General features: G+C 40.9%; 1 protein-coding gene across 4 annotated transcripts in view; it reads right to left on the bottom strand.

Annotated features, from left to right (window-relative positions):
• Positions 1 to 7,351: 7,351 nt before the first annotated feature.
• APP (amyloid beta precursor protein) overlaps positions 7,352 to 26,694 on the bottom strand; it is a 294,805-nt gene continuing 275,462 nt past the window's right edge. For all 4 annotated transcript variants that reach the window (XM_048868071.2, XM_048868062.2, XM_048868089.2 and 1 more), the window contains 3 exons: positions 20,479 to 20,579; positions 15,711 to 15,857; positions 7,352 to 8,553 (listed from right to left, as the gene is read on the bottom strand). In XM_048868071.2, coding sequence (XP_048724028.1) covers positions 8,452 to 8,553; positions 15,711 to 15,857; positions 20,479 to 20,579 — 350 coding nt within the window. In that variant the 3' untranslated portion in view covers positions 7,352 to 8,451. The remainder of the gene's footprint in view (positions 8,554 to 15,710; positions 15,858 to 20,478; positions 20,580 to 26,694) is intronic.

The raw sequence follows: 26,694 nt of genomic DNA, 5'->3' as shown, positions 1-26,694 counted from the left end.
TATTGCCAGCAGGAGAGTGAGTTTATGTGTGTGTGTGTGTTCCCCCGGGGGGGGGGGTGAGAAAGCCTGGATCTGTGCTGGAAATGACCCACCTTGATTACCATGAACATTGTAGGGAGAGTGGTCACTTTGGATGAGCTATTACCAGCAGGAGAGTGAGTTTGTATGTGTATGGGGGTGGGGGGGGGGGTGAGAAAACCTGGATTTATGCTGGAAATGGCCCACCTTGATTATCATGCACATTGTAGGGAGAGTGGTCACTTTGGATAAGCTATTACCAGCAGGAGATTGAGTTTGTGTGTGTGGTTTTTGGAGGGGGGTGAGGGGGTGAGAGAACCTGGATTTGTGCAGGAAATGGCCCACCTTGATTATCATACACATTGTGAAGAGAGTGGTCACTTTGGATGGGCTATTACCAGCAGGAGAGTGAGTTTGTGTGGGGGGGGCGGAGGGTGAGAAAACCTGGATTTGTGCTGGAAATGGCCCAACTTAATGATCACTTTAGATAAGCTATTACCAGCAGGAGAGTGAGTTTGTGTGTGTATGGGGGTGGGGGGGTGAGAAAACCTGGATTTATGCTGGAAATGGCCCACCTTGATTATCATGCACATTGTAGGGAGAGTGGTCACTTTGGATAAGCTATTATTAGCAGGAGAGTGAGTTTGTGTGTGTGGTTTTTGGAGGGGGGTGAGGGAGTGAGAGAACCTGGATTTGTGCTGGAAATGACCCACCTTGATTATCATACACATTGTGAAGAGAGTGGTCACTTTGGATGGGCTATTACCAGCAGGAGAGTGAATTTGTGTGGGGGGGATGGAGGGTGAGAAAACCTGGATTTGTGCTGGAAATGGCCCAACTTAATGATCACTTTAGATAAGCTATTACCAGCAGGAGAGTGAGTTTGTGTGTGTATGGGGGTGGGGGGGGGGGGTGAGAAAACCTGGATTTGTGCTGGAAATGGCCCAACTTGATGATCACTTTAGATAAACTATTACCAGCAGGACAGTGGGGTGGGAGGGGGTATTGTTTCATATTCTCTGTGTGTATATAATGTCTACTGTAGTTTCCACGGTATGCATCCGATGAAGTGAGCTGTAGCTCACGAAAGCTCATGCTCAAATAAATTGGTTAGTCTCTAAGGTGCCACAAGTACTCCTTTTCTTTTTACTGAGTAGTTGGGCTCTAGCTCTGAAATTGCCTCGGTAAATGCAGCCATGGGGATCAAGGCTGAAGAGAATGGAATATACATCAGCTATTCCTCTTCTGTCCAACAGGGGGCTTGGAACATTTTCCAGATCACCTGCTAACTGGAGAGCTAAACTCAGCAGCCAGAAGTGGATGGGTGGGTGTGTTTGTTTTGCCTGGTGGTGATTAGAGTACTCACTTGGGCGGCGGGAAACTCGGGATCCAGTCCCCATACTCCAACTCCTTTTGTGCATTCAGACCTAGGTCTGTACCAGTCTACCCTCTCCCAAAGACTCCTGGCTGTCTTAAAGGGAGGAAAAGAAGGGTTCGCTATTCTACTCCTCCTTTCTCCAGTCTCTCTTCTTTTGGGGGGAGGAAGCAGTCTGCTTCTCCATGAGTAACTGCAGTTTCTGCCTCTGCTCATCGCTTTCTCCAGACAACAGTGTGAAACCGAGAGGATCCTTGCTGTTTTCCCTGCAGCAGGCAGGGCTCAAAATAGCAGCTGTGAAACTTACCAGACTTGTAAATTGCTTTTAAAACTTGATATTTCTACAATAAAAACTTAACTTCAGCAGAAGTGTATGTTTACCCTTACTCATATCCCACAGCACGATCAGTTCTCTAGGAAAAGCATAACACCCCCGTCTGTGTTGTTTCACCGAATCAAAAACTAGCCTTAGGCAACCCAGAAGCTGCAGGTGAACACACTTTGACCCAGGCAAGATCTTCCCAGCGCACCAGTAACAGTGGGACCGGAGCTACAGCTGTGTGCGACAGCAGCTGCAGCCATTTCACCGTCTCCTGCCTTGCGCTGAGACGGGACATTGCATTGGGTGTGTTTGGGGAAGGGCCCGTGCATTGGAAAATGGTTGGCTTGGGAAAAGCTTGGTGAGAAGACACCTGCACCTTCCCAGTTGCAGGTAGGTGGAAAAGCAATGGGGGCATGTTGGGGAGGCTCATAGGGTGGTGCAAGGTATGAGGATTAAATGAAGGCAACTCCCCTCTCTGAAGTCAGTGGGTGCTTTTGAGGGGAAGCACCTTTGGAAACCAAATCACATATTGAAGTGTTTGAATGGGGATTTAGACGTTGAACTGTAAGCACCCATTTTTAAAAGTCCTTGGCCTGTGAGTCATTTACCTGTCCTAGGATGACCGCTGCTCAGTAACCTTGCTGTAATAAGAACCCTCCTCTTTGTCACCTGGACATTTGTAGGTTATTCTATAACAGTGGGTCTAAGCCAGGGGTACACAGAGGTCGTCCAAGAGGTACATCAACTCTTCTAGATATTGGCCTAGTTTTACAACGGGCTACATAAAAAGCACTAGCAAAGTCAGTACAAACTAAAATTTCATACAGACTATGATTTGTTTAGGCTGCTTTATATATTATACACTGAAATGGAAGTACAATATTTATAGTCCAATTGATTTATTTTATAATTACATGATAAAAATGAGAAAGTAAGCAATGTTTCAGTAACAGTGTGCTGTGACACTTTTGTATTTTCGTGTCTGATTTCATAAGCAAGTAGTTTTTTAGTGAGGAGAAACTCATGGTATGCAAGAGAAATCAGACTCCTGAAAGGGGTACCGTAATCTGGAAAGGGTGAGAGCCACTGTTCTATAGCACCCTTCAGAACTGTATGGAAGTGCTGCACACTGTTATTTCCATGTGTATAGAGTTTAACAAACTCAAATAGTGAGCTGTGTAAGCCACATACTATAACATTTTGACTTCGGGGGCAGCGGTGGATGCCTGAAGGGGATAGCACTGGCTTTACCTCCTCTAACTTAATAGCCAGAAAGGGGCTTCTGCCAGCCATGAAGAGTCTGCTCAAAGTCTGGAACTGGAACTCTGGTAGCTCTGCGGCTTTTGAACTGTTCAACGTCTTATCTGGCTGGACAGATGCCTCCCAACTGAGGGTTCCTGCATTTAAAGCTTTCCTGTGTCCCCTGCTGGTCTCATCATCTTTTCTCTTTTTATGTGTACTTGTTCCAGTTCATTGATCAGCTGGGTTTATTCATTTTAATGTTGTCTTTACACACTAATAAGCTTATGGAGGTGGTAAGGGATAGTCAGAATGCTGCTGTTATTAGTAAGAGCTGGATACTAAGATAAAAGCTTTAAACTCTGTACAGGCTAGGGTCCTGTTGTGCTTATAGCAATAGGGTTTGCATTAAGATAACTTTCATGTGTTGGACAATTCTTTTATTTATAAAATCTTACCTTTTAATTAAAAGTGGTATGTCTTGTATAACTTAAACCAGTGGTTCTTAACCTTTACGGCAGCCTGCACCCCTTTGGTTCTCAAAATATGTTCTCGCACCCCTTATCAAAAATCATTGAAGTAGGCCAGTTCTTTAAACCTAGATATATTTTTTTGTTTGTATATTACAGTAATCGTTAAAAAATGTACAATGTTAATACATACGTAGGTTTGATGAAACAAAGTAGTTGTACTTACGTGCCTGTGCTTAATTTGTGTTTTCGATGATTTACCTTCTAAAAAAATCTGGCATGTCTCACACCCCCCAGAAAGGGCACCTCGCACCCCCGGTTAAGAACCATGGACTTAAACCAAGATAGTACTATGGAGACCTTCCTACACAGCCCCCTTCCGCCTTAATGTTGCTCCTGTGTGCATCTGTATTATGAGAGTGTCACATTATACGAGTACCTCCCACTGTGCAGTGTGCAATCGGATTTGGGAATGGTTTTTCAAAGCAACTACATTTTCTGTAATTGGGATTGTACTGAATAAGGGTTTTATGCCTGGGATTGTCTCTAACTATAGAAGCACATATACCATTTGTGACAGGTTTCAGAGTAACAGCCGTGTTAGTCTGTATTCGCAAAAAGAAAAGGAGTACTTGTGGCACCTTAGAGACTAACCAATTTATTTGATTGTTAGTCTCTAAGGTGCCACAAGTACTCCTTTTCTTTTTGCGTATACCATTTGCGGTTACTCTGCTCTGAAAGGGAATTTTGATAATGCTCCTTTAATGAGCCTGCCATACATTGAATTAGATCCTGTTCATATTGAAGCCATACCCTTTCCTGTAGTCTAGTGTGGATGCACACAGGAAAGCTTTTTGTATGCCTGTAGGTGGCATGGAAAGATGTGCTTAGACCTAATGTAATGCGTGCAAGGGAACAGGCCCAGTCCTGGTGTTTGTGGAACTCAGTACAAAGTAATGGGGGCAAGGTCCCATCCAGCTGCCGGCCTTTCCTGACTATGTCTCCAGTGTGTGTCTAGCATCCCTTGGCATTGCCTGTGACTTTTTTCCCCATTTGCATCTGTGGCTTTTCTGACCTCTCCCAGATGGGTCAGGAGCCAGTAATGAAACTATAGCAGTTGGGAGGACAGTTAAATGAATTCAGCTTCTTCCGTGACCCGTCATCACTGCTGTTAGAAAGTGGTGCCAGGGCTCTGATAAGCCAGCTGTCTGACTGTTCTTAGTCGGAAAGGGTGGGCTCCTACAGGCCTTAAAGCCACTCCTGCAAGGGGTTAGAGGGAACTGACACAGTTTCCTGACTCTTAGGTGATCATTGTCTTAGTCCTACGCATGAACAGTATTTTGCATAGAATTTGCAGTGTTCCTAAAGGCTTTGCAGTCTCATTGGAAGTGGTTTAAAGCTGATATTTCAAAAGGGGCCTATGAAAGTGGGTGCCAGCTCTCATAGGGTGGCCACTGCTCACCTAGACCCTATCTGGTGGATGCAATGGACAGAAGGGGGTACCTGCAAACTGACACACTTCATGTTTGCCCTCTTACTCAAGTTACTTTTTTTATAACACATGTATACATACCCCAGGCTGCAACCAGAGAACACAACACACTTTCAGACAAATGGCTTAAACCATCTGTCTGCAGGGGAGGGGAAGAAGAGATGCTTTATTCACATTTTTTTAAAGTGATACTATTGTTAGTATAATATGTAGTCAAATATAGAACTACTCAGTTAACAGCAGATTAAGTGGTCTAAAAGTCTGACGGCTCACTTGCTCTTGCTTTAATAATTGCATAGGGTGCTTCTTTCCAGGTGTAAATCAGGTCATGAAGCTAGGAGGGCAATAGGAAGAGTGTTGTGTCTGTGGTAGAGTAAATTGTCACAGGGAAAAAAGAAAGATAAAAGCGAACAACTCCAAGCCCCTTGTGAAGCTGGACTTACCAGGAAGCAAGCTTTGGAAAGTTGGTTTCCTACCTTAAGCTACAGTATGGTCCAGCTGGTTTCAGATACTAACAGATTGGGGAGGGAAGCAGAGTCCTGGCTCTGGTCTACACTAAAAACTTATGTTGGTATGGCTATGTTGCTCAGGGGTGTGGAAAATCCATGTACCTGAGTGATGCAATTATACTGACTGAACTCCCCATGTAGGAGTTGTCAAGGTAGCTTCTTGGTAGCATATGAAAATAAGATCCAAACTTTTCCATGCTACTGAGAACTTCAGTCTCTTAGCCTGCAATGGAGCAATATCAATGGATTCTCAGTGCCTTGCAATGGTGTTTAGGCAGGTGGCTAACGCAAGTATCCCACATTAAACTTTAAATAGTTTTCCATGCCTTTCTAGCTTCCCTAAAAGCTGGAGAGAGATAATTACTGGTGGCAATAAGTGCTTCAGGAAGCACATTTGCTGCATGGAACTGTTCACAATCCATTTGTGATAACTTGTATAATATGGAGTAGTAAGAAACTTGTCTTCACTTTGCTCCCTTACTAAAATAAGCAAGTGTCATACATCAGGGCAGCAAGGGGTTGATTCACAGGTCTTGGATGCTGTAACACCTGACTCCTAGACACCCTGCCAACTAGTGGAATTCACAACCTCCAGTTAGGTGCCCAGACTCCCTCTACAATGCATAGAGAGAGGGAGGTGCCTAAGGGTGGGACCACAAGAGACACCAAAGTGAGCTAACAGTGAAGTGCAGTGGGGCTTAGGATCCAGAGCCACAAAGGAACATCGGTGCCTAAATCTGTGGTTTAGGTATTCAAGTCCCAGTGTTAGGCATGATTGTGAACCACAACACCCGCGTTTGACTACTGGCTAAAATACCTACATTTGCACTGTAAAAAGTGCCCCTGGAATGTGCGTTTCTGCCTCACTCTGGGTTTTTGGATGCCTGTCTTCAGCCTACACCCTGATGTGATCCTCAAACGAGGGGAAGATAGACATTCCCCTGCCTGCGGTGCCTGAGTTCAGAGTATGTCCGCTGGCTCTGGCCCTGGCCCCATTCAAAACCTGGCTGGAGGAGAAAGGGCCCCTCTTGTAACTCTCCTGGCAGGTGTCTGCACACTCACCTGAGATGGGGGCCCCTGGTGTAACTCCCCTCTGCCTGATGTGGAGAAAGGATGTGAACTTGGGTCTCATGTTGCAGAAGGGTGCTCTAACCACTGAGCTATAGGATCCCTCTGTCTCTCCTGTTTAAGTATTTATCCACAGTGGAACGGCTTTCACAGGAGAGGCTGAGGGACCTCACGTCAGTGGCAAGAACACTCTCCTTAGGCTTTGAACAAGAACCTCCCTGCTATCAGGAGAGAGGTGGATTGAACCTAGGTCTCCCATGTGCCGGGGTGTACTCTGACCACTGGGCTAAAACGTAAGGTGGGCAACAGCACCACCACCACCTCTGGACAGATCCTGAAGGGGACCTGATCCAGTAGCCGGCCTCTGAGCATGCCTACCAGCTCTGGCACTGTAGGTGAGATAGGCAGATGAACACCAATCTTACCCTGCTTCATGGATCACCAAGAGAGAGAGAGGTACAACAGCTGTGTATTACCTTGTCATTATCATGCGATTCATTCTCTTCAGGCAGGTCCAGGGAAAGCAATTTTGTCTTTAGCCTTTGCAAACCACACATTGGTGTTGTGGAAAAAGAAGAGCTGCGTAGCAGTTATGCTTTTGTTGCAGATTTCAGGACTGCTAACGGATTGCATACAGCTCAACATTACATTGATTTAAATGGGACACCATGAGAATGCAACTGGCACAGCATGACCAGTGGAGGAGCAGTAGTAATGAGAGAACCACCTTCCAGTGAATCATTCCTGTATCGTGGGTGTTGACTTTGTATACATCAATCTGCACATGTTTAGACAAGCTAATGGGGGTGGGGGAGGAGGGAGGTTGGTAATTACACAATCACACCACTACAATGGAACTCCTCCAGGAATGTATTTATTTACATTAAAATGCTATCATACAAAGTGAAAAAATGACATGTTAGAGGGGTAGGGGTGCCAAAGGCCACACCCCCTCCTCACACTGCCATTTTGTTCCTCTATAGTCAAATTGTGGATGTTCTGGTCCATATCCACTTGCAGGAAAACACCCCTTCCCTCCAGCTCTATGAATGTTTGATGATTACGGTTTACTTTCAACATAGCTGTTTCTGCCTCCAAAGAAAACTCTTGTCCAAAGGTTTTTTTCTTAATTTATTTATGTAACACAGTGTAGAAAGCTATCAATTCATAAGCAATGATTCTGTACAATCATCCTGCAGAAACATTTGTAGGATCCCCATTAATTTTCAACCAGCAGGCACTTTTTCCCCTACAAAGTGCTCACAATTAACAGGGATTCTTTTTAATTTTTAATTTTTATTAAAAGATCAAAAAGGTACATGGAAAAGAAAATAAGTTTACCTTCCAATGCCTAAGGTGTGCACATAAAACAGGCACAAAGAAACAAATGTGTATTCCCATGATTCCTACATCACTAATACAGCAGAAGCAACCATCTGTACAATAAAATGCAACTGCAGAAGAAAATAACTCATCTGGAATACTTTTAAAAAAAGTAGTTTTACTTTAAAATGCCTACTGATCAGAAAAAAAAATCTCAGCAAAGAGAAGCAGCTAAGACACAGGAAGCATCCCCCATCAATTCTTTAAAGCATATTTCAAGAAGGACTTAATTTTTGCCACAAATCACAAGAATAATATACAGTTGGCTAAGGGGCCACATGATAAATAATTGGGAAAGAGAATCTATCCATGCACTAGTTAAATACAGCTAAACTCTTTACAGTACACAAAAAACATTCATTAATAATGTAGTGTAAAGACTGAAATGTAAAGAGAGAAAATACATTACTGATTTTTATTATTTCAAGTTCAGGCATCTACTTGTGTTACAGCACAGCTGTCAAAAGGCGATAATGAGTAAATAATAAAACAGAGTGTTTTTGTTCTAGAATCGAACACCGATGGGCAGTGAAGCAATCATTTTGCTGTCCAACTCATGAGGCTGTTGTGGTGTTCTAGTTCTGCATCTGTTCAAAGAACTTGTAGGTTGGATTTTCATAGCCATTTTGTTGCATCTTGGAAAGGTGGCGTTCCTCTGGTGTCACTGCAGCATCCACCTAGAGTGGGGAGAAAACGGGCCATGGTCAGGTTTCCTCTGATCCACACAATGGCTCAAGTTTACTTATTCCTCCCTTTTATATTCTGAGCTCTTATCAGTGCATTTAAACACATATATGAAAGCTTCAACCCCATAAGAAAGACAAGCAAGCAAAGGGCTCACTCCTCAACCCTACCCTCACAGGAAAAGCCTAAGTAGGGAGGTAAGTCTTGGAGCTTGCCCTAGTCAACAGACTCTGGCCCTGATGGACCAAATTCTAGATGGGATGGTTCTCCAGTGAACAGACACCACAACACTAAGGTCTATTAGCGCTCAACAACCAGCTTAAAGAAAGAGGCTGACTCTCCTCTCAAAGATATCCAGGACCCAAATCATGAAGGGCGTTATGGCTCAACACCTGGAGTCGCACCTGGGAATTATTAACTAGAAGCTTCTCTGAAGAGTAACTTGCAGGCAGGTAAGCTCAGCCCTGCTCCTACTGCCTTGGCCTGAAGGAACCTCCCTCTTGCCCTAGACAGCAATGGCTTGCCTCTCTGCTGCTGTAAGCTGCAGGACAAGAACTAGTCATCAGAAGTGGTTACGTTTGCTTGAGAGAGAGACCAGCTTCTTTCTGCAGTGTGCTTACCACCCTGCTTCAAAGAATTTGCAACCTGACAGACAAAAATGGGGAAAAGGGAGACAGTTTGCATCCTGTTTTCCTACCTCCTTCATCTGCTGGCTGTTTTCCAGGTCGCAAATGCTTAGGTCACTCTTCCTGTGCTTGCAGAGAGCCTGGCACAGAGGGCGTGTAACTAGAATCTCAATAATACAAACCACCTTGGCAGAACAGTAGGAGGTGGCTTGTGCTAGACCCTATTAGACACTGTCTATAGTTGCCAATTGGGACCTTTCAAATTTGCTAGTAAAAATTAAGGATACTGATGAGGGTCCACCATCAACAGTCCCATAGCATTTAATGGGGAACACGTCCTCTTATTCCAGGGTTGAATTTGGTCCCCAATATCAGCGCTTTGTTTCTGACCTAGTTAAATATTTTCTACTTAACTAAAAGTGACTTAATTTCTTAGCAGATAGGAACAATGACAGCTCAGTGGTTGAAACTTCATTTCTGAGTAACCGCTGCTCCATATATTAGTTTCCTTCACTGAACATTACAGTAATGTGAAACTATACCACATTAGAGGTGGTGAGACCATTCTCTAAATGTTAAAAAATGTTAATGTGTGAACACATAACTGTTGTGTATTCAAAACCTACCATCGCCTGCCTATCTTCCTTAGCTCTGTTTTAATAGGTAATTAGGGGGACCCGCCCCCCCATAGCTATTCTATTTGCTATCCTTTACCTCTAGTGTTTGCCATCTTCCTTTAAAAAAAAAAAACTACTTTGTCCGAAGACTTAAAAGCAGGAAGGGCACAGAGTATTCTAAACTACTCTAAAATATTAGCTATGAAAATTTTAATGTGAATTTCTGTATGTAATGACCTTTAGCAAAAATAACCTTTTATTTTTAGCATAAAATAACCTTTTGGATAATGAAAAATGTATTCTCTCAAGAAATCTTACGTAGCAGGCTAGTTTAGTCTAACCTTTTGATGAATAAGTAAAGGAGAAGTGCTTACAGAATTGTAGGTCTGGAAGAGACCTTGAGAGGTAATCTGGTCCAGTCCCTTGCACTCATGACAGGACTAAGTATTATACCATCCCTGACAGGTGTTTGTCTAACCTGCTCTTAAAATCCCCAATGATAGAGATTCTACAACCTCCCTAGGCAATTTATTCCAGTGCTTAGCGAACCTGACAGTTAGGAAGTTTTTTCCTAATGACCAACCTAAACCTCCCTTGCTGCAATTTAAGCCCATTGCTTCTTGTCCTATCCTCAGAGGTTAAAGAAAACAATTTTTCTCCCTCCTCCTTGCAACAATCTTTTATGTACTTAAAAATTATGCCTCCCCCAGTTTCTCTTCTCCAGACTAAACAAACCTGATGCCTGATTTTCTTGAAATATGATCTCCAACACTGGAAATATTTTAACGTGGGGAGGACAAGTCTGACCCCCTTTAAAAGTTATGTTACCTGAAGCCTCAGAGGAAAATAAGGGATATGTTGTTCCACACTTAGGGAAAATGCAAGCTAATCTACCTATTTCTATGGCCTTGTCTGCATGGGTTGTGACTTAGATTAGCCCCTTGCATCTCACAGTATCTTACCATCAGAACCATTTCCTACCTCATGTTATCCCACTGACTAAAAAAGAAAAGTGTCACATGTAAAAATACATCAGGTGACTTGCTGCATCAAAATCAGCCCTATTTTAGCATCCATTCTAAAAATCTTCTCTCCCCACCTTTGTTCCAATTTCAACTGACTGTAAATCGCCTTTAAAAAAAAATCTGTATGCGTGAGAATAATCCTTTCCCTTCTCCGTCAAGCAAGATCACTAACTTTAAGGGTCGGACCCTGCTGCTACAGGCAGGTCGTTCCATAATTGGCTATAGCAGGGTTTCTTGCCCTCTCTCGTGGCCATTATTGGAAACAGGATATTAAATGGGATGGATCACTGGTCTGGTCTGACTTGGCACTTCCTGTTGTCCCTATTCTGGAATGTAACTGGACCCTTCTCTTATTAAAATACTGTCATTAAAGGGTGCTAGGCTTTTTAAAGCTGAGCCTGCAATGAGCAATGTTGTTAGATGTAAAAATATACACAAACTGTCCTGGGACAAACCTGAAAAGTGTGTGTCTTGCGTCAAGCTGACACAGCACGTGGCTTTGTACAAACCAACTGCTGGCTAGAGAGGAGGCTCGCTCTTTTACATTCCCCTAGCTTTTGGGAGTAGGAACAAACCTTTCATTTTCCAAAGAAAAAAACATTTTTATAGTGCCAGAATATTACTGTTTCTTTCAGCTGGTGCAAGCAGCGGATGAGTGCTCAGCTTAGCTGTCAACAATTGTTCCAATTTATCAAGGGCAGGGGAGCCCTTGGGAACTTCACATCCTGTCTCCTCTTCAACCTCTGCCCTCAAATCCCCAAGAGACTTCTGGTATAATGACTTGCTCAGCAGCTAGCGTACAATCCTGCCCTTACATTTTAATGAGTCTCCGTGCCTGCCAGTGTTCTTTCCTTTCTATCCTACCTCTCCTGGAGAGTCCTCATTACTATTTCCCACAGCGATAGCAGCCCTGGCATTAGCGGGGCTTGGTGGGAGATGGTGACAGTGCTGCAGGCTCTGCCCACAAGAGAGTCTCAGCAATTATCTCCTGACTAGTTGGCTGGCTCCTGCTGTTAAAATACCCTCTCTTCACAGGTTACCACTTGCCCTATACATGGCTATATTGCATCTAACACCATTCAGTGATTTAATACCTGGCCAGGACTATGTTCCACCATCAGGATTCTGTTCAACAACATTTTTAATTATAATGATGAAATGTGCGTATTTTAGTACTGCCCAGTAGAGACAATCAGGCTAAAGTGTAAGATCTTCGGGGCAGAGGCCATCTTTTTGTTCCGCACTTATACAGTGCTTAGTGCAGTGGCAGTCCTAGGCCATGACTGGAGCCCTACACAGTAATGTAATACAAGTAATTAATAACAGTACCTGTAATTTCAAAGTTGAAGTGGGTATTTTACCCACAAAAGCTTATGCCCAAATAAATCGGTTTGTCTTTAAGGTGCCACTGGACTCCTCGTTGTTTTTGTGGATACAGACTAACACCGCTACCCCTCCGATACTTGGTGCTAAATGGCTAGTCCCATTGGCCTTGCCACTAGACTGGCCCTGGGCGAAGAGAATCTGGGCTACAGGACTGGGCCATGGCTGTGCTGTACTCTTCCTTATTGAAGCTTTAGACAATACTGTACTGAACTCCATCTGTTCTTTTAGCTTTGAGCTCCCCGTGTGATTCCTTTGTTCAGAATCAGAGGGGAGGAGGAGCACACAGTACAATCTACCTGAGATGTGAGACAGGATGAGGTGAATACTCTCTGTTCTTCTTTTTATTTATTTAATCAGATGCAGAAACAGATGATAAAGAACGGATAAGAAACTGAAGAGATAAGCAGGAGCATTATAAACAATTGTATTGTAAGGGCAACAGCAATATGTGTGTCTATGAAAACATGGCAAAGTTGAATAGAACATTCCGTATTAAGGTAAAACCTACATCTGATAAGCTAATTTATAACACATTTCCCTATAGTCACCAAATCATGGAATCGATAGATAGCAAAGACTTATTAGGACATCTAGTTTCGCTCCTAGTCAGTTTTCACTACTGTAAATTTTCTTGTAATTTTCCCCCCAGTTTTGTTTTAGAAGTGTCAAGTGATAAGAATTCTTCTGCTTCTCTGGGGGTGATTATATCCCAGACTCTGATCTCACTGCCACTTTGCAGCCTCCATTTCCCTTCTCTGCTGCTCTCTTTACCTATTTTATGATGCTAAATATTTTTTCCTCCCTTCTCGATAGTTACACATTTCAGGTATTTGTAGACTTATGTCTCAGCTTAGTTTCTGCTCTGCCAATCTATACACATTTAACTCTTATGCTTTTCTTATCAGTCAACCCCATCAACCATAACCATTTTTTTGTTCTTCTCTTAGCAGTTTCCATATTGTCCAATCTGAGTCACTCAGAGCTGAACGCAATATTCCAGGTATGGACATGCCAAAGCTCTAGAGAGCATAACAATGACAGCACTTCTCTTTTCTGAGAAAGAATACTTCTTGGTATAAGCCTGGGCAGTATTTCACTACCATTTTTCTCCTTTACGTAAATAGCCTCTTGTTTTGTCTGTACAGCCCCTTTTGCTCTCACGTACAGATTTTCTATGCAGCTAATCCTCATGTGACTTCACGAGCTGGTTCTCAAGGAGTGTTTACTCTAACTTTAGAGCTGGAATAGCAGGCAATATTTCCTAGAGACCTCAAGTATATTGTAAGCAAAGATGTTTAGGGTTTGGGATTTTATTTTAAGGCGATGATGCACAATGTCTGTACCCCATTTTTAACTGTTTATGTTTGCAATCATTCGTATCAGTTAACAATTTGTCCCCCCCAGAATTGTTTGTGGTTGTCCTCCTCTCAACGAGGACAATTCACATGGAAAATTTTAACCATCAAAATTGAGCCAGTTTTAAAAATCTGTTTAAAAAAATATTGGAACACCTTTCAAATGGCCATAGTATTTCCCCCCCCCCCACCCCCCAAATCACATTCGAGAACAAATATTAAGAATTTTATCCTCAGTAGAGAATTTTCAGAAAGCTAGGAGCATGTTGTAATGGAAACTGTTTTGTAAACTTACACCTATTCACATAAATTTAAATTGTCATAGTAGTTTCCGACACAAGGTAAACAGATGGGATCCAAAATTAGTTTGTCAAAATACATCTAATGTAGACCAGATGCAAAGCTATTTATATTTTAAATGTTATGCCTTTAGTGTACAACTTTGCCAGATAAATTAATCCTCTTTGGACTGGAATATCCTTACTTCAAAGATTACTGCCTACAGAGCTTTACATTTTTCAAAGTGCTGTAAAAACATTTACTAATTAATCCTCAGCATCCCTGGGAAATAGATAAGTATTATCCCAATTTTGCAGGTGAGAAACTAAGGCAGAGAGGTTAAGTGATTTGACTAAGGCCACAAACCAAGGACACAATCAAGAATCCTTGAGCCCATTCCCAAACAAACCACTAGACAGTACTGCCTTAATTTCTGTACTACTAATTGATTAGGTATTCATGCTAGATTCAAAAGTCCTCTGTATACGCTAGCTATTATTATTTACTCACCAGTCAGTTACACTGCCATTGAAATACTCTGCTCAGTTGTACGTAAGCTGCTACTGTATTTACAAGACTTAGGCTAAAATGTCTGATTTGATTTTTGTGAAATTCACACAGATCTAAGATTATCCTCTCCATTTTTATCCAAACCTACTTTTTTTTTTTTTTTTTTAATTAAAAGCTTAAGAGTTCCTACGGCACAGGACCAGTCAGTCACAATGGTCATCTGTTTAATTCTGTCTGGGCTATAAGAATACTAAATACATACGTCACAAAAATAAAACAGAGTCCCCAAAATTTTAAATCTCTTCTGCACTGAATAATGACCTGTGTGTGTTTAAGAATCATCCCTCCTATGTATCCTGTAGGGCCTGAAGTGTCACTCATACGAATTCAATTGCTGCCAAGACAAATGCAAGACAAATCCTAAAGAAAGTAGCAAAATTTAGTTTAATTTAAAACTGAAACTGTTTAGCTGGCGGTTTCTGGAAAGAAAAGATCTGAATCTCTTGAGGATTGCCTGATATGATGCACTAATGCAAAATGAATAGATATCTACAGTGAATGTTCTGGGTATCAATACCAAAAGAGGAGATTTTTTTTTTTTTAAGTTCATTATGCTTTTTATTTATAGTGAAGTTCCATGAAATCACAGCAGGTGGTAGCTGCAGTAATACTTTAAATGTACTGTGCGTATGTGATGGATTTACTGGGCACTTTGGGATATGAAGCAGTTTTCATTCTGAGAAAAGATCTTGCAAGTTTTATAATCTGTAAGTTTCATATTAGCTGTAAATCACAGGCTGTTGGCTGGAAAGAATTAGTCCTGTTGGTAGAACAAAAAGTAATACAGCATCTGTGTAGGGCAAATCTGCATTTGCTACTGTACACAGTAAAATCCACAAATCCTAGCTGTTTAGTTAACCTTTTAGAAACCAATTTAAAAAAGTCCTTACATGTGAATTCCCAATGACAATAGTAATAACTCAGATTTTTGAACCCATACAATATTCTCTTTGCAGCTACTATTAAATTCTAAAGGGAAATTAATGTCCATGTTAAAGGTCATAGGTCATGGATAATTCCTGGACAGATTTTTGCAGTTTGAGATTTAATTAGATGGGGCATACCCTATGGATTGCTGTGCTCATATTTACTTGTTCAGATCATTCAGTTCCATCCTGCTGAATAATACTATTAGTTTAACAAGACAGCCACACTACTTTCAATCACTGGTTAATCAAGGAGCTCATTTTCTTAGCCCATTTGTAAACACATGGATTTACATGGTTGTTCACAGCACACTGCTGCCATGTCCATTCACATAAGCGCAGCTTTGCTCGGTAACCTTTACTCACCTCCACTACACCATGATGGATGGATGTGTACTGTTTTTTCTTCAGCATCACCAAGGTAATGACAATGACTGTTGCTATGACGACACCTCCCACCATTAGTCCAATGATGGCACCTTTGTTTGAACCCACATCTTCAGCAAAGAATACCTAGGGAAAAAAAAAATAAAGCAGATAAGTAATGAAATCCCCTCTGCTATTTAGCTAAGTTGTACAGTCTTCTATGCAATTTACAAAAAGTCTAAGTGGACTTTGCAGAAATGTTATTTCATGACTCCAATGTTCCAATCTCTTCAGCAGTGCAGCAACCAGGTCACTGAAGCACTAAGCTCTCTCTGTCATAGAAAAGGTACACGGGCAGTGTGGCAAGTTTTAATGGCTACTGTACCAGTACCAGTATCAGTTCTGTGGATCCATGGAGGACTTCTCTCCATGGCTGTTAAGCCAGCACTGCCCATCAGTTTTAGAGGCACTTGAAATATGACTTGTAATTGCTGCTCAGGCTAGTTTAGGGGATGGCTATACAAACCCCAGGGTGATTGGTGAGGACTGAGGAAAATATTGGAAAAATGTACATTTTTCTCTACCTTTGAGATGCTAAAAGATTAAATGTTTCATGAATTTACATATAGTCAAGATTGGTTTGGGTAAGCATGATGTGCTTGTCTGATATAAAGGCTTATTTTAGACCTACAGGATAACAATGAAGCCTCAATGTAACCAGCTGGGTTAAGGGGAGAAAGTTCAAGAAAGCAAGGTGATTTGTCTAGCAGCAAAGAGAGAGTTTAGCAAATGGGAAAATAAACATTCTATTTTAAGGTGCCTAGTAAGGCAAATCAAGCCTTTCCAGAGTGAGGAGAAAATAGTTATTTTTAATTTATTTTTATATAATTAAAATAACTACTGCCTGTCTGCTTCTCAATGATGAACATTCTTGTTTATCATCAGAGTAAGGTCTTGTAGACAAGCTACATATATAATATATATGTGGATTAAATAGAGGAGAAATTATTTGCTCTTTCTTATATCTTCATTTACCCACCAGGGCAAGTTAAGAGCATAATATTTAGCTGATTTCCTGCTTCTTCCTCCTTTTCAAATTCTTGTCTAAGAATCAAAGAGCTGTATCACATTTTTTAAAGAAAACAGTCTTCTATGTAAAGGCATTAAAACATGCAAATTAAATATGCTGTTCCATTGTTGTCAACAAGAGATGTTTAAGCAATGTTAAAAATGCAATGCAACAGACATAAAATGTACAGAGTTTGCATAATTTGTTGTGCTGACAGTGTTAATGTCTCCTGACAATTTTACATGCATGTACACAAAAACATGCAAATATACTTATTTTAAATTTAGATAATTTCTGTTTACTTCATACAGGTTAGCAAAAGATGAAGGCCTGAAGGATTTTCAGTTATGAAAAACCATGTATGATCCTACTAGAACACAAATACCTATCAATAGAAAAATAACTGCAACTTCAGGTCAATTATTAATTGCAGCCCTGCATTATGTTTTACATATGCGTTCTAAGCATCTCAGTAAATATTCCAAAGGGATTTTCTCTTTAAAAATCTTCCAGATGAGAAAAAAAGAAATCTAAAAGCATGTCTACACCTGCTGCTTTCAAATTACACCTAATCAGGTGACAATCTCAGAGACGGAACTCAGAAATAACTCCAGTCAGGGGAAAGAGAAAATAATACTTAGGAATACTTACTGATTTAGAACAACAACATTAATGTGTCTTTCCAGTAAGAAGTCTGACTAAGATGGTAACACTGTGTATGGTAATAAGAAATTTGTCATGTATTTTCAGTCAGTCACAGTACATTTGAAACAATATGGGAATACTACCCCAGTATGTGCCTTCACTAAAATCTAAACTGATGTGATATATGAAGAGGATGACTTCCTAATTAATACTGAGTAATGGTTCTGGCTATCAGTAGATAACACAGGATAACACAATTTAAAATCAGGTGTTTTTAAAGAGATACAATATTCTCTTTACCAAATACAATACATTATCTTTTCCACTAGCAAGCAGAAGGAGCTGCAGCTCCTAATTGCTTGCACAGATACCTGCACGGTCACTTTTGGAGTTACTATAATTGACTGTGTGTGACACAGAGGCAATAAAATGAAACACTGAAATGCACTAGTGCCAGGTTTCCTCTTCCAAATAACCTTTCTCTGACTTATTTCATCATAATATTTAACCCTCCTGAGTGAGGTGTGGCAGAATTTCCCAAATTAGTGCTAATGCATTTTGGATTAGCTTGTCACCCTGGGAATTCTCAATTCTCAGCATCAAAGAGCTGAGTATCTTTTTACACAGTCATTACCTAGTTCAAATGCAAATTTGAGTCCCATTTTAATTTTTCAGAACTACTTAGGTTTAAGAATATATTTTAAAAAGAAACCTTCCAAGTTTATCATTAGGATTTTAGAAATCTAAGATCTGAAATTCCACCATGTATTATTCCTTTGCAAAAGAGGAAGCAAGAAGACAGATTTAACAATTTGCTTGTAGAATTGCAACATTGCTGCGAGAATCTTCCACTACATTACTCCTAATGGTCCTGCTCAAAATGGTCCTGATTCCTGGAGTCAGGGGGAATCTTTCTCAACAGGCTTTGGATCTGTCCCTGTTAGAAGACGTGTTCTCTCATTTGGATATCCTTGTATTCATAAGAGTCACAATGCACTGTTAAGGCAGGGTCTTTCTCCCGCCTACCTCACAGTGTAATTTATTGCTTACTGTACAAAAATATCAAAACAAAATAAAGATATAAGTAACTACAGTTGCAAATTAAATCTAGTGGAGAATCTTCTCCTTTGAAAGTGAGTGAGACAGGGAAGGGGAGGAGCTGGCAGACCCTTTATAACCTAACAGTGGTTAGAGTACTCACAAGTGATGTGAGAGACCCAGATTCAATTACTTCCTATGCCTGATATGGAGAAGGGATTTGAACTTGGGTCTCCCACCTCTCAGATGCCCCACACTAGCAGAAAAGGGGTTAAAAGCAGACTTAGGGTGGCTGTATAGGAGCAGGCAATCAGGGCCGGGCCAGCCCATATAAGAAGGGCTGCAGAACAAAGCAGGATCAGTCACTCCCAGGAGCTTGAGATGGGAGGAGAACTGGCTGTAGGTGGAGGGCAGCAAGTACCCTGGGCAGAGCCGTGCTGCAGGCAGAGATTTAGGGAGCTAAAGGCAGCTCTTGGCAGACTGCAGGGATCTGCAGCCTGAGGCCATGATGCAAGGGCAAAGAGGCTGCAGTTTGCCACTGAAGGGAGTGGCTGGACAGTAGATTGCAGGTTCCTCTGGAAGCGGGGAAACGTAGAATGTGGCACATCTGGAAGGCAATGTCACTGCAGAGGACGCTGTGGTCCTGGGAGTGACATAGGTCCCGGAACAGAGGTGACAGTGGGCGAGACACCACCAGAAGAGGGTGCAGAACTAATTCCCAAGACTGCCAGCAGGAGGTGCCGCAGTGGTGAGTCGCACCCCATCATAGTGTCCTAACCACTGGGCTAGAGAGCCAGTCAGTCTTACTTTTGCTCAATGAATATTTAATTATTTATAGACTATGCAACAGCTCCCATAGAAGAGTTTGAGAGACACCCACACCACACTGTCTCACAGCCCAGTGGTACGGGCATACACCAGAGAGGTAAGAGACCTGAAAACTGAACCCAGGTCTACCATATGTTGGCTGAGTGCCCTAACCACGGGGCTAAAGGTTACAAGGGGACCGACGCCACTGCTGCTGCCTCTCTCTGATGCTCAATTTCTTGCAAAAATGGCTTAGTTGACCAACCCTGGGAGTGGAGACAGTTGCTGAACTCCATTTTGGAGGGAGGCACCCAACTCCCTTTGAGGAAGAGCTTAGGCCACACCCCTTTCCTTGGCATTTCCTATTAGCTGGCCTAGATGACTCCCAGCTGAAGTGTCTGCGCTGCAATTAAATAGCCCCTTAGGCGGAGTCAGCTGGCCTGAGCCAGCCATGGGTTTTTACTTGCTGTGCAGACATACCCAGAGTCTGGCAGCTAAACACAAGATTGAACTGATAGTTCAGCATAAGTAGTTAGAACATAGTTTAAGGAACCATTCAAGGTGAATGGTCCCCTTCACCATGAATGATCCCTTAGAGCAGTGTTTCTCAACAACCGGTCCTTGAGATCTCCCTGACACTGTTTAGGAAGTCAGCAAGCCAGTTCCTGGTATCAAAAAGGTTGAGAAACGCTGCCTTAGACACCTTTCCCAGCCCTGATGGAGAGCTGTGTCACTTGAAACCTTGTCTCTCTCACCAATAGAAGCTGGTCTAGTAAATGCTATTACTTCACCCACCTTGTATCTCTCATATCTTGGGACAACACTGTATTTTTTTTTTTTTTTTACTCGTGTCTAACGATGTTCCCAGTTCAATGTTTTCTTTCTTACTTTTTTGGATCACGGGCATTGAGCGTACGTGGTACAGGCATAAATGACCATACAGGTTGGTGACTGATTCACAAATATGGTGTGTGTTTTCCTCTCATACTAGTCTTACACTGGTGTAAGTTTACTGACTCCGATGGAATTACTCCCAATTTATACTCATCTAAGAGGGAGCAGAATCAGACAGTGTGTGTGAAAATTATGTGTAGATTTTTTTTTCCAACCACGCAATTAAAAAAATGTGGGCCATAATGTCCCTGTAGGTAAGGACGTTATTAGCCACAGTGATTCAAAACAAATTTAAAGCTTTAGATGTTCACTCACCAATTTTTGATGATGCACTTCGTATCCTGAATCATGTCTGAACTCTGCATCCATCTTTACTTCAGAGATCTCTTCTGTTTTAACATTGGTCAATCCAGAACCTGCATTGACCACAATGAAATAATTTATTAAACCACCACTTAAATAATTAGCTAGCAAAAGTTGACAGCAAAAGGCAATGGTGTCACTCACATAAATGAAGTGTAATGTAATGTGAAAATTGAGCTGGAGAAGCAATGAAGTGTATCCAATTTTGCATTCCCACTGACAATGAGCCAGTAAACTTCCTCCTCTATGTAAGTGTTTCTCAATCCACTACAGCTGTGGTGGTGAATGCACCAAAGATTTGCAGTATGAAACACTGAGAATCAAGTAGTGAGGATGTAAGGTAGTGGTCTCATGAAGTGGCCCACAGGATGGAAGAGTTGAGATGCTTTGACATTAAGGAATATTGATATTAAGGCTGAACTTTTCCTATTTAACTCCCACTGTTGTGAATTGCATCTTACTTTGCTTTCTGTGAGTTTGTACCTTATTTTAAGTATGTTTTAAAAATTATGGCGAGGCAGTAGACTTTCCATAGTTGAGGCTGAAACCAGCTTTCAATATAAAGCACTACTTTAGCACAACTTTACACTTGGGCTCGGAAAATTGATTTGGGACACTTACTCTGAAGGTAAATGATGATGTTTCTTTGAAGTTTACAGAACTCTGTTTCTGTAGTGCAAGTCATTACAAATTATCCTGATTTCAAATTTTGACTGTTGTAGCCTCTGGGTATTTCTATAGCTGAGTTTAAAAAAAAAAAAAGCTCAAGTGATCTGAATTTAGCGGCACAAAACAAGGATTCTAGTCCAAGGCATGTCTAGTCTAGGCATGTGTTGTTCATTAGAAACTATCCCCTCTCCATGCTTACTATGGTAAGAACATAGGAACTGCCGTACCGGATCAGCCTCATGTTACCTAGTCCAGTAACCAGTGAGCCCCTCCCCCTCTTGGTCTCCATCCTAATCCTTGAGAGTTAAGTGATTGTTTTAAACCTGAAGAAGGTTTTACATCTCTTCCAAATTTCTTCTTTTATAACCACTCTGGATAGTCTTGTTATCTGCGTAATCCCTCTTTGAATCTTGCTAAATTCTTAGCCTCGGTGACATCCTGTGGCAATTAGTTGCACAGTCTGATTAGTTGCACTAACGTTGAGTGAAAGTATTTATTTTCATCTGTTGTGAATTTGCCACCTTTCAGTTTCATTGAATGTCCTCTTGTCCTTTGTGTTATGAGACAAGCAGAACAGAAGCTCCCAAACTACCTGTAGACTATACAAATGATCCCATTTTAAGGGTGATTTTGATCCCACTTATAACACACCATTAAAAAAAAAATTCACTTTCAGGACACTCTTCAAGGCATTTAGACTGTTTTCTGGCATGTTTGATTTATTAAGTTAACTACTTATTGATGTTAAAATGCTTAACATTTTTTTTAAAAAGAGCAAGGTGTCTGCTTTTTAACAAGATCACATTACACCATTAAATTTAAAACAGTGAATTTTGACATTTTCTCATTGCAAGAGGCAATTTCTAAGGGCAAGAACAGTAAAATGTTTAGGGAATTGCTATTTGAAAACTACACTTCATGCTTTGGTCAAGGAAACTGAGGGAGGTTAAATAAATAAAAAAGATGACAAAATATTTTCTTTCTAGCTCCAAACCAGACTAATACTAATTTTCCAAGTGAAAGGAAACTCCTGGATCTGGTTAAGTGACACTCTCTCCTGCATGCCCCACAAAATACACACTTGGCTTTTCTTATCAAGCATACAGAAATATAAATTACATTACAAAACAACCTTAACTCTAATACAAAATAAATGCTGTCCTTTCATTAGCAAGTACAAATTAAAAAACACAATACAAAACCTGTTTGAAAAAAATACACTAAAACATTAGTGACAAATGGCTTCAGTGCAAGTTCAAAAGGAAAAATTATTTACTATAAATTACATACATTTATGCAGCAATTCTACGTATTTTAATTTAAAAATCTTACTGTTAACTGATAACATTTCCTCTCTAACATTATCCCGTAACAGAAAATATTTTGATACTAGAGGAAAGATAGATAAAAATAAAACTTCCATGAGTGAAATTTTAGATTGTTTTCATTAAATGTTTTTCTTTATACTTGATAAGAATAACGTTTTCTTCTTATATATGCAACTGAAAACATGAAGCTTAAACATGTTTTGCCTTGCTTTTAAGTATTTAGATTTATTAAATGAGGTGATATGTAACTATCTTGCTGTTTAGCAGCCTTATTTTTTTAAATGTATTTCTTTAGACTGTTTTAAAATACAAATTTGCCCTATTATCTTAAAAGAGAAAAACCAATTGAAATTTTAAAATTTCATATTAAATTACTTGAGAGAGTAAAACAGCTGCTGTGGGGATTGTTCCTGTCTCAAATAAATTAACATACATGTTTCTGTAAATACGTGTTTGAGGCCTTTTAAAAAGGGAGAGAATGAATTCCGCTGGGTAACTACCCAGTTGTAGATCATTTACTTCATAGTTTGTAATTGCTTCATCTACTGATTCAGGACCCTGTTTCCCAGATTGCTCTGGCAGAGATAGAACTGGCTAGTAACACTACCAGAACCAGAGACCTACGCTGCAGCTTATGCCGGCGTCACTGATGTTGCTCAGCGGAGTGAATAAACCACCCCTCTGAGCAACCGAGGCTATGCCAGCATAAACTGTTGTGTGCACAGCATGATGTCGGCAGGAGGCTTCTGCTGTTCGGGGAGGTGCGTGGTGGTGGTGGTGGTTGTTTTTTTCTGCTGACGAGTGTGTCTTCACCAGACATGCTGTATTGATACAGCTGTGCCGCTGCAGCTCTGTACATATAGACATACCCAAAGGCTTTGGTTTTACTCTGGTTGGTTGTGTTTAGAGTGTAGCAGGAAGGGAAGCATCAAAGGCAGGGAGGACCCTTCTGACTCTCCACACTCCTACTCAAGGGAAGACTGAGCCTTTTAGGATTTCTGGGAAACTGAACAGTGATCTCAGCAGACAGCAGAAATCCAGGAGGCTGAAGAGAGTCTGTCAGGCTACCATGTAGGGTTGCCAACCCTCCAGGATTGTCCTAGAGTCTCCTGGAATTAAACATTATGTTGTGTGATGAAACCTCCAGGAATACATCCAACTAAATTGGCAACCCTACCACCAAGAGCCAGCCTAACTGCACACTGAAATCCCAACCAGAGCAATGTAAGGATGATCTTCCCCTCCTTAGGGTGGCTACTTTGTAAGAATACCTGTATTCATTTATATTGCTATTTTGTTTGCCTCTGACTCCACCCATCTGAACTTGCTATTTGCCTAAGGAGGTGCTGGGAGGGAACACAAGGCGGTTTCTACTGGCTCTATATTTGGGACCGATAGAATTTGTGTAGTTTTGTTTTTTGTCCTGATCTCTTTTTCTATTGTCCCCTATCCTGCGTTCCCCAGTTACTGTTTTAGTACTCTGGGAAATGTGATAGCTATTTCTTTTTGTGTGTGCTTTGACTGACATTCCCTCTAACAGATTATGTGTTATATATTTTTCCAAGGGAAAATCTGCATGGAGAGGGAGCTATGACCTAGTGGTCTGATTACGTGACTGGGAAGCAGGTGACTGTAGCTCTGACTCCACACACTGCAACTGATTTGCTGCATGACCTTGGGCAAGGCATTTAAGCTTTCTGTGCCTTGTTTTCCTCAGCCGTAAAATGAGGGCGATGTACGTCTGTAAAGATGTACGAGAGATCTCTGGGTGAAAACTTCTGTGTAACTGCAGGGGATTAATAATTTTGCAGACACTCCTTAGGAGTTGATAAGATCTATGTTTTGTTAACTCTTCTTACTCCATGTATTGCTGCAGGGCTCTCTATGAGAACCATAGTGAGCAAATTCAAAGAAGATTTTTTAAAATCTCCCTGAAACGCAGTATAAAATCCTTCATTTTAAAACTTGCTTTTAAATTAATGTAAAAAACCCAAAATGAATCAAATTTGGCAGGTCTCTCCCTGGCATGAGTCGATGCAGCTGTTGTGCAAATGCATTGTAAATCCTCATGGAAATTATTTTTAAAAATACCCCTGTGCATGCATAGAAATAACTAGGATGTTATTTATAAACTAATGATTTGAAAATTTCCTATTTGGAAAAAAATCTGCAAATGATTTTTGGATTCAGAAGTATAAAAAGTGTCTGAAAATATACAGAAGATCACAGTTTCAGCCAACTTCAGGAAATAGATTTCTAAACTTTTTTTTAAAAAAACTGCTTTGCTCCCAACCCAAGAATTTATTTGCCAGGTTTCATCAGAGAAAAAGTCTTATGGCCAAGTAAAAGTAACTCCGCTCCCCCCCACCCCAACACTTTATAAAGAAGGAAGAAATAGTAAAATACAAAACAGAGCCACATGGTGAGTTGTTGCTGGGGTATCCTTTTTCTTTTTGCTTTGGTTAAAACAACTGAATTAAATTAATTTCACTAAAAGAGAAGAGCGATTATTCATGGTATTAAAATCATCAGTAATTCACTTGTGTACTGTCTGCCCACACCTCCGATAGAACGTCACAGATGTTTTAATAATACTGCAACATAAACAGTCTTTTAGGGAGTCTTTACATATATTGGCTAGTACTTCCTAAGCCTGCTATAATATAACAGAAGCAAGGAGGACAGGTTACTGAATTTGCTACAGCAGTAGGGGGACAGGATGAAAGGAAGAAATAGAAAAGGTTTTATGAGCACAGTCCCCATAAAATGATTAGATAAATATTTAAACAACAGCCAGACAGCAATGTTGGGAACATCCTAAAAGGCCAAGTAATTTGAAAACCAGTGTTTTCACATTCAATACTACTTAAATAAGAGTAGGAAGAAGTGATGCCATAATATCTGTGCACCCTGGCCCATAAAGACCCACTGTCAGACGGTGGTATCTGGATTTAGCAAGAGTGAGGACAAAGAAGAATCTGACCTAATAGGAAGGCAACACTAGCATTTTTATTTGTATGGAGCGTTGGAAATTCTGTCAGTATTGAATAATAGCTAGTTTTCTAATTTTGCCTTCACTTTCCTAGACCAGGGCTGCCAAGTTAATATGGAGTTACTGAGATGTAATGGGCTCATTTGTGTATTTTCATGGTGCTATTATCCATAAAAATTTACTGGGGCACAGGCACTAAGAATTCAGCTGTAAGAAATTAAACAATGCACAAGTGACCTCTGGAAAGAAAACATATTATTAAATCAGCACTTACAGTGCAGCTATCAGCTAAGAGGTGTTACTCTTTTCATTACAAATCCTTTCTATAAGAGGGGGTTTTCAAAGCTTGACAATACATTTTGTTCTGGGCTATACTATACACTATAAAGTTCTCATTGTATGGAAGAGTTTTTTGTAAGGTAATAAATACACAATTATTTATAAAATTAGAATTGAAAAGAAAATACAGCTCATGGCTGACTGCTCAGCATATGAGGTTTTGGATACCTCCATATCTTTTTTACCTTCCCACTGACCTCTTTATTCTCTTAGCTTACTTCCTTTTGGGGGGGGGGGGGGGGGGAGAGTGAATGTATTTAGGCACAATTCTACCTCTGTTCCATCTTTTGTGAATGACATATAGGAAGCAGAGTGAGCTGAAGCATTAGGCTTCATTTCAAAAGTCTGTCCTGCAGGTGCTGCATCTACATTAGGAAAAGTTGGTCATATGCAACAGCACTGGCTACAGGCAATTGCTCAGAGAAACCTTCTCTGCCCCCCCACATTTTTGTTTTTTTAATTTTAAACTATGTTGGGGGTTTTCAGAGTCTGTTGTATTCAAGAGCAAGCCCTCTCTACATGACTGTTTCTGCTCTTGCTAGCAATAGTGGAGCTGCATAGGTGAATGATGCAATTGATTTTTCCAAGTGAAGGCCCTGGAGACTTGGTGCCATTTTCCTCAGAAGCCTCACCACTCTATGGACCTCACAACTCTTCACATTTTCTGACATGATTGCTCAGGGGATTGATAATTACTAGGCAACTAGACTCCATATGAAACTGTTGCTACACCTGATAAGACTGCAAGCAGCTGGGCTAAGAATCATTCTGATGGACCGAGGCTGCATTATTTCTCATGGTGGTGATCTGATCTAGGTGTGATCTCAAGAAGATCCTATT

The sequence above is a fragment of the Caretta caretta genome, chromosome 1 (assembly GCF_965140235.1).
Source record: "Caretta caretta isolate rCarCar2 chromosome 1, rCarCar1.hap1, whole genome shotgun sequence".
In the NCBI taxonomy this organism is placed as follows: Eukaryota; Metazoa; Chordata; order Testudines; family Cheloniidae; genus Caretta; species Caretta caretta.
This window is presented reverse-complemented; position numbering and strand designations above follow the sequence as displayed.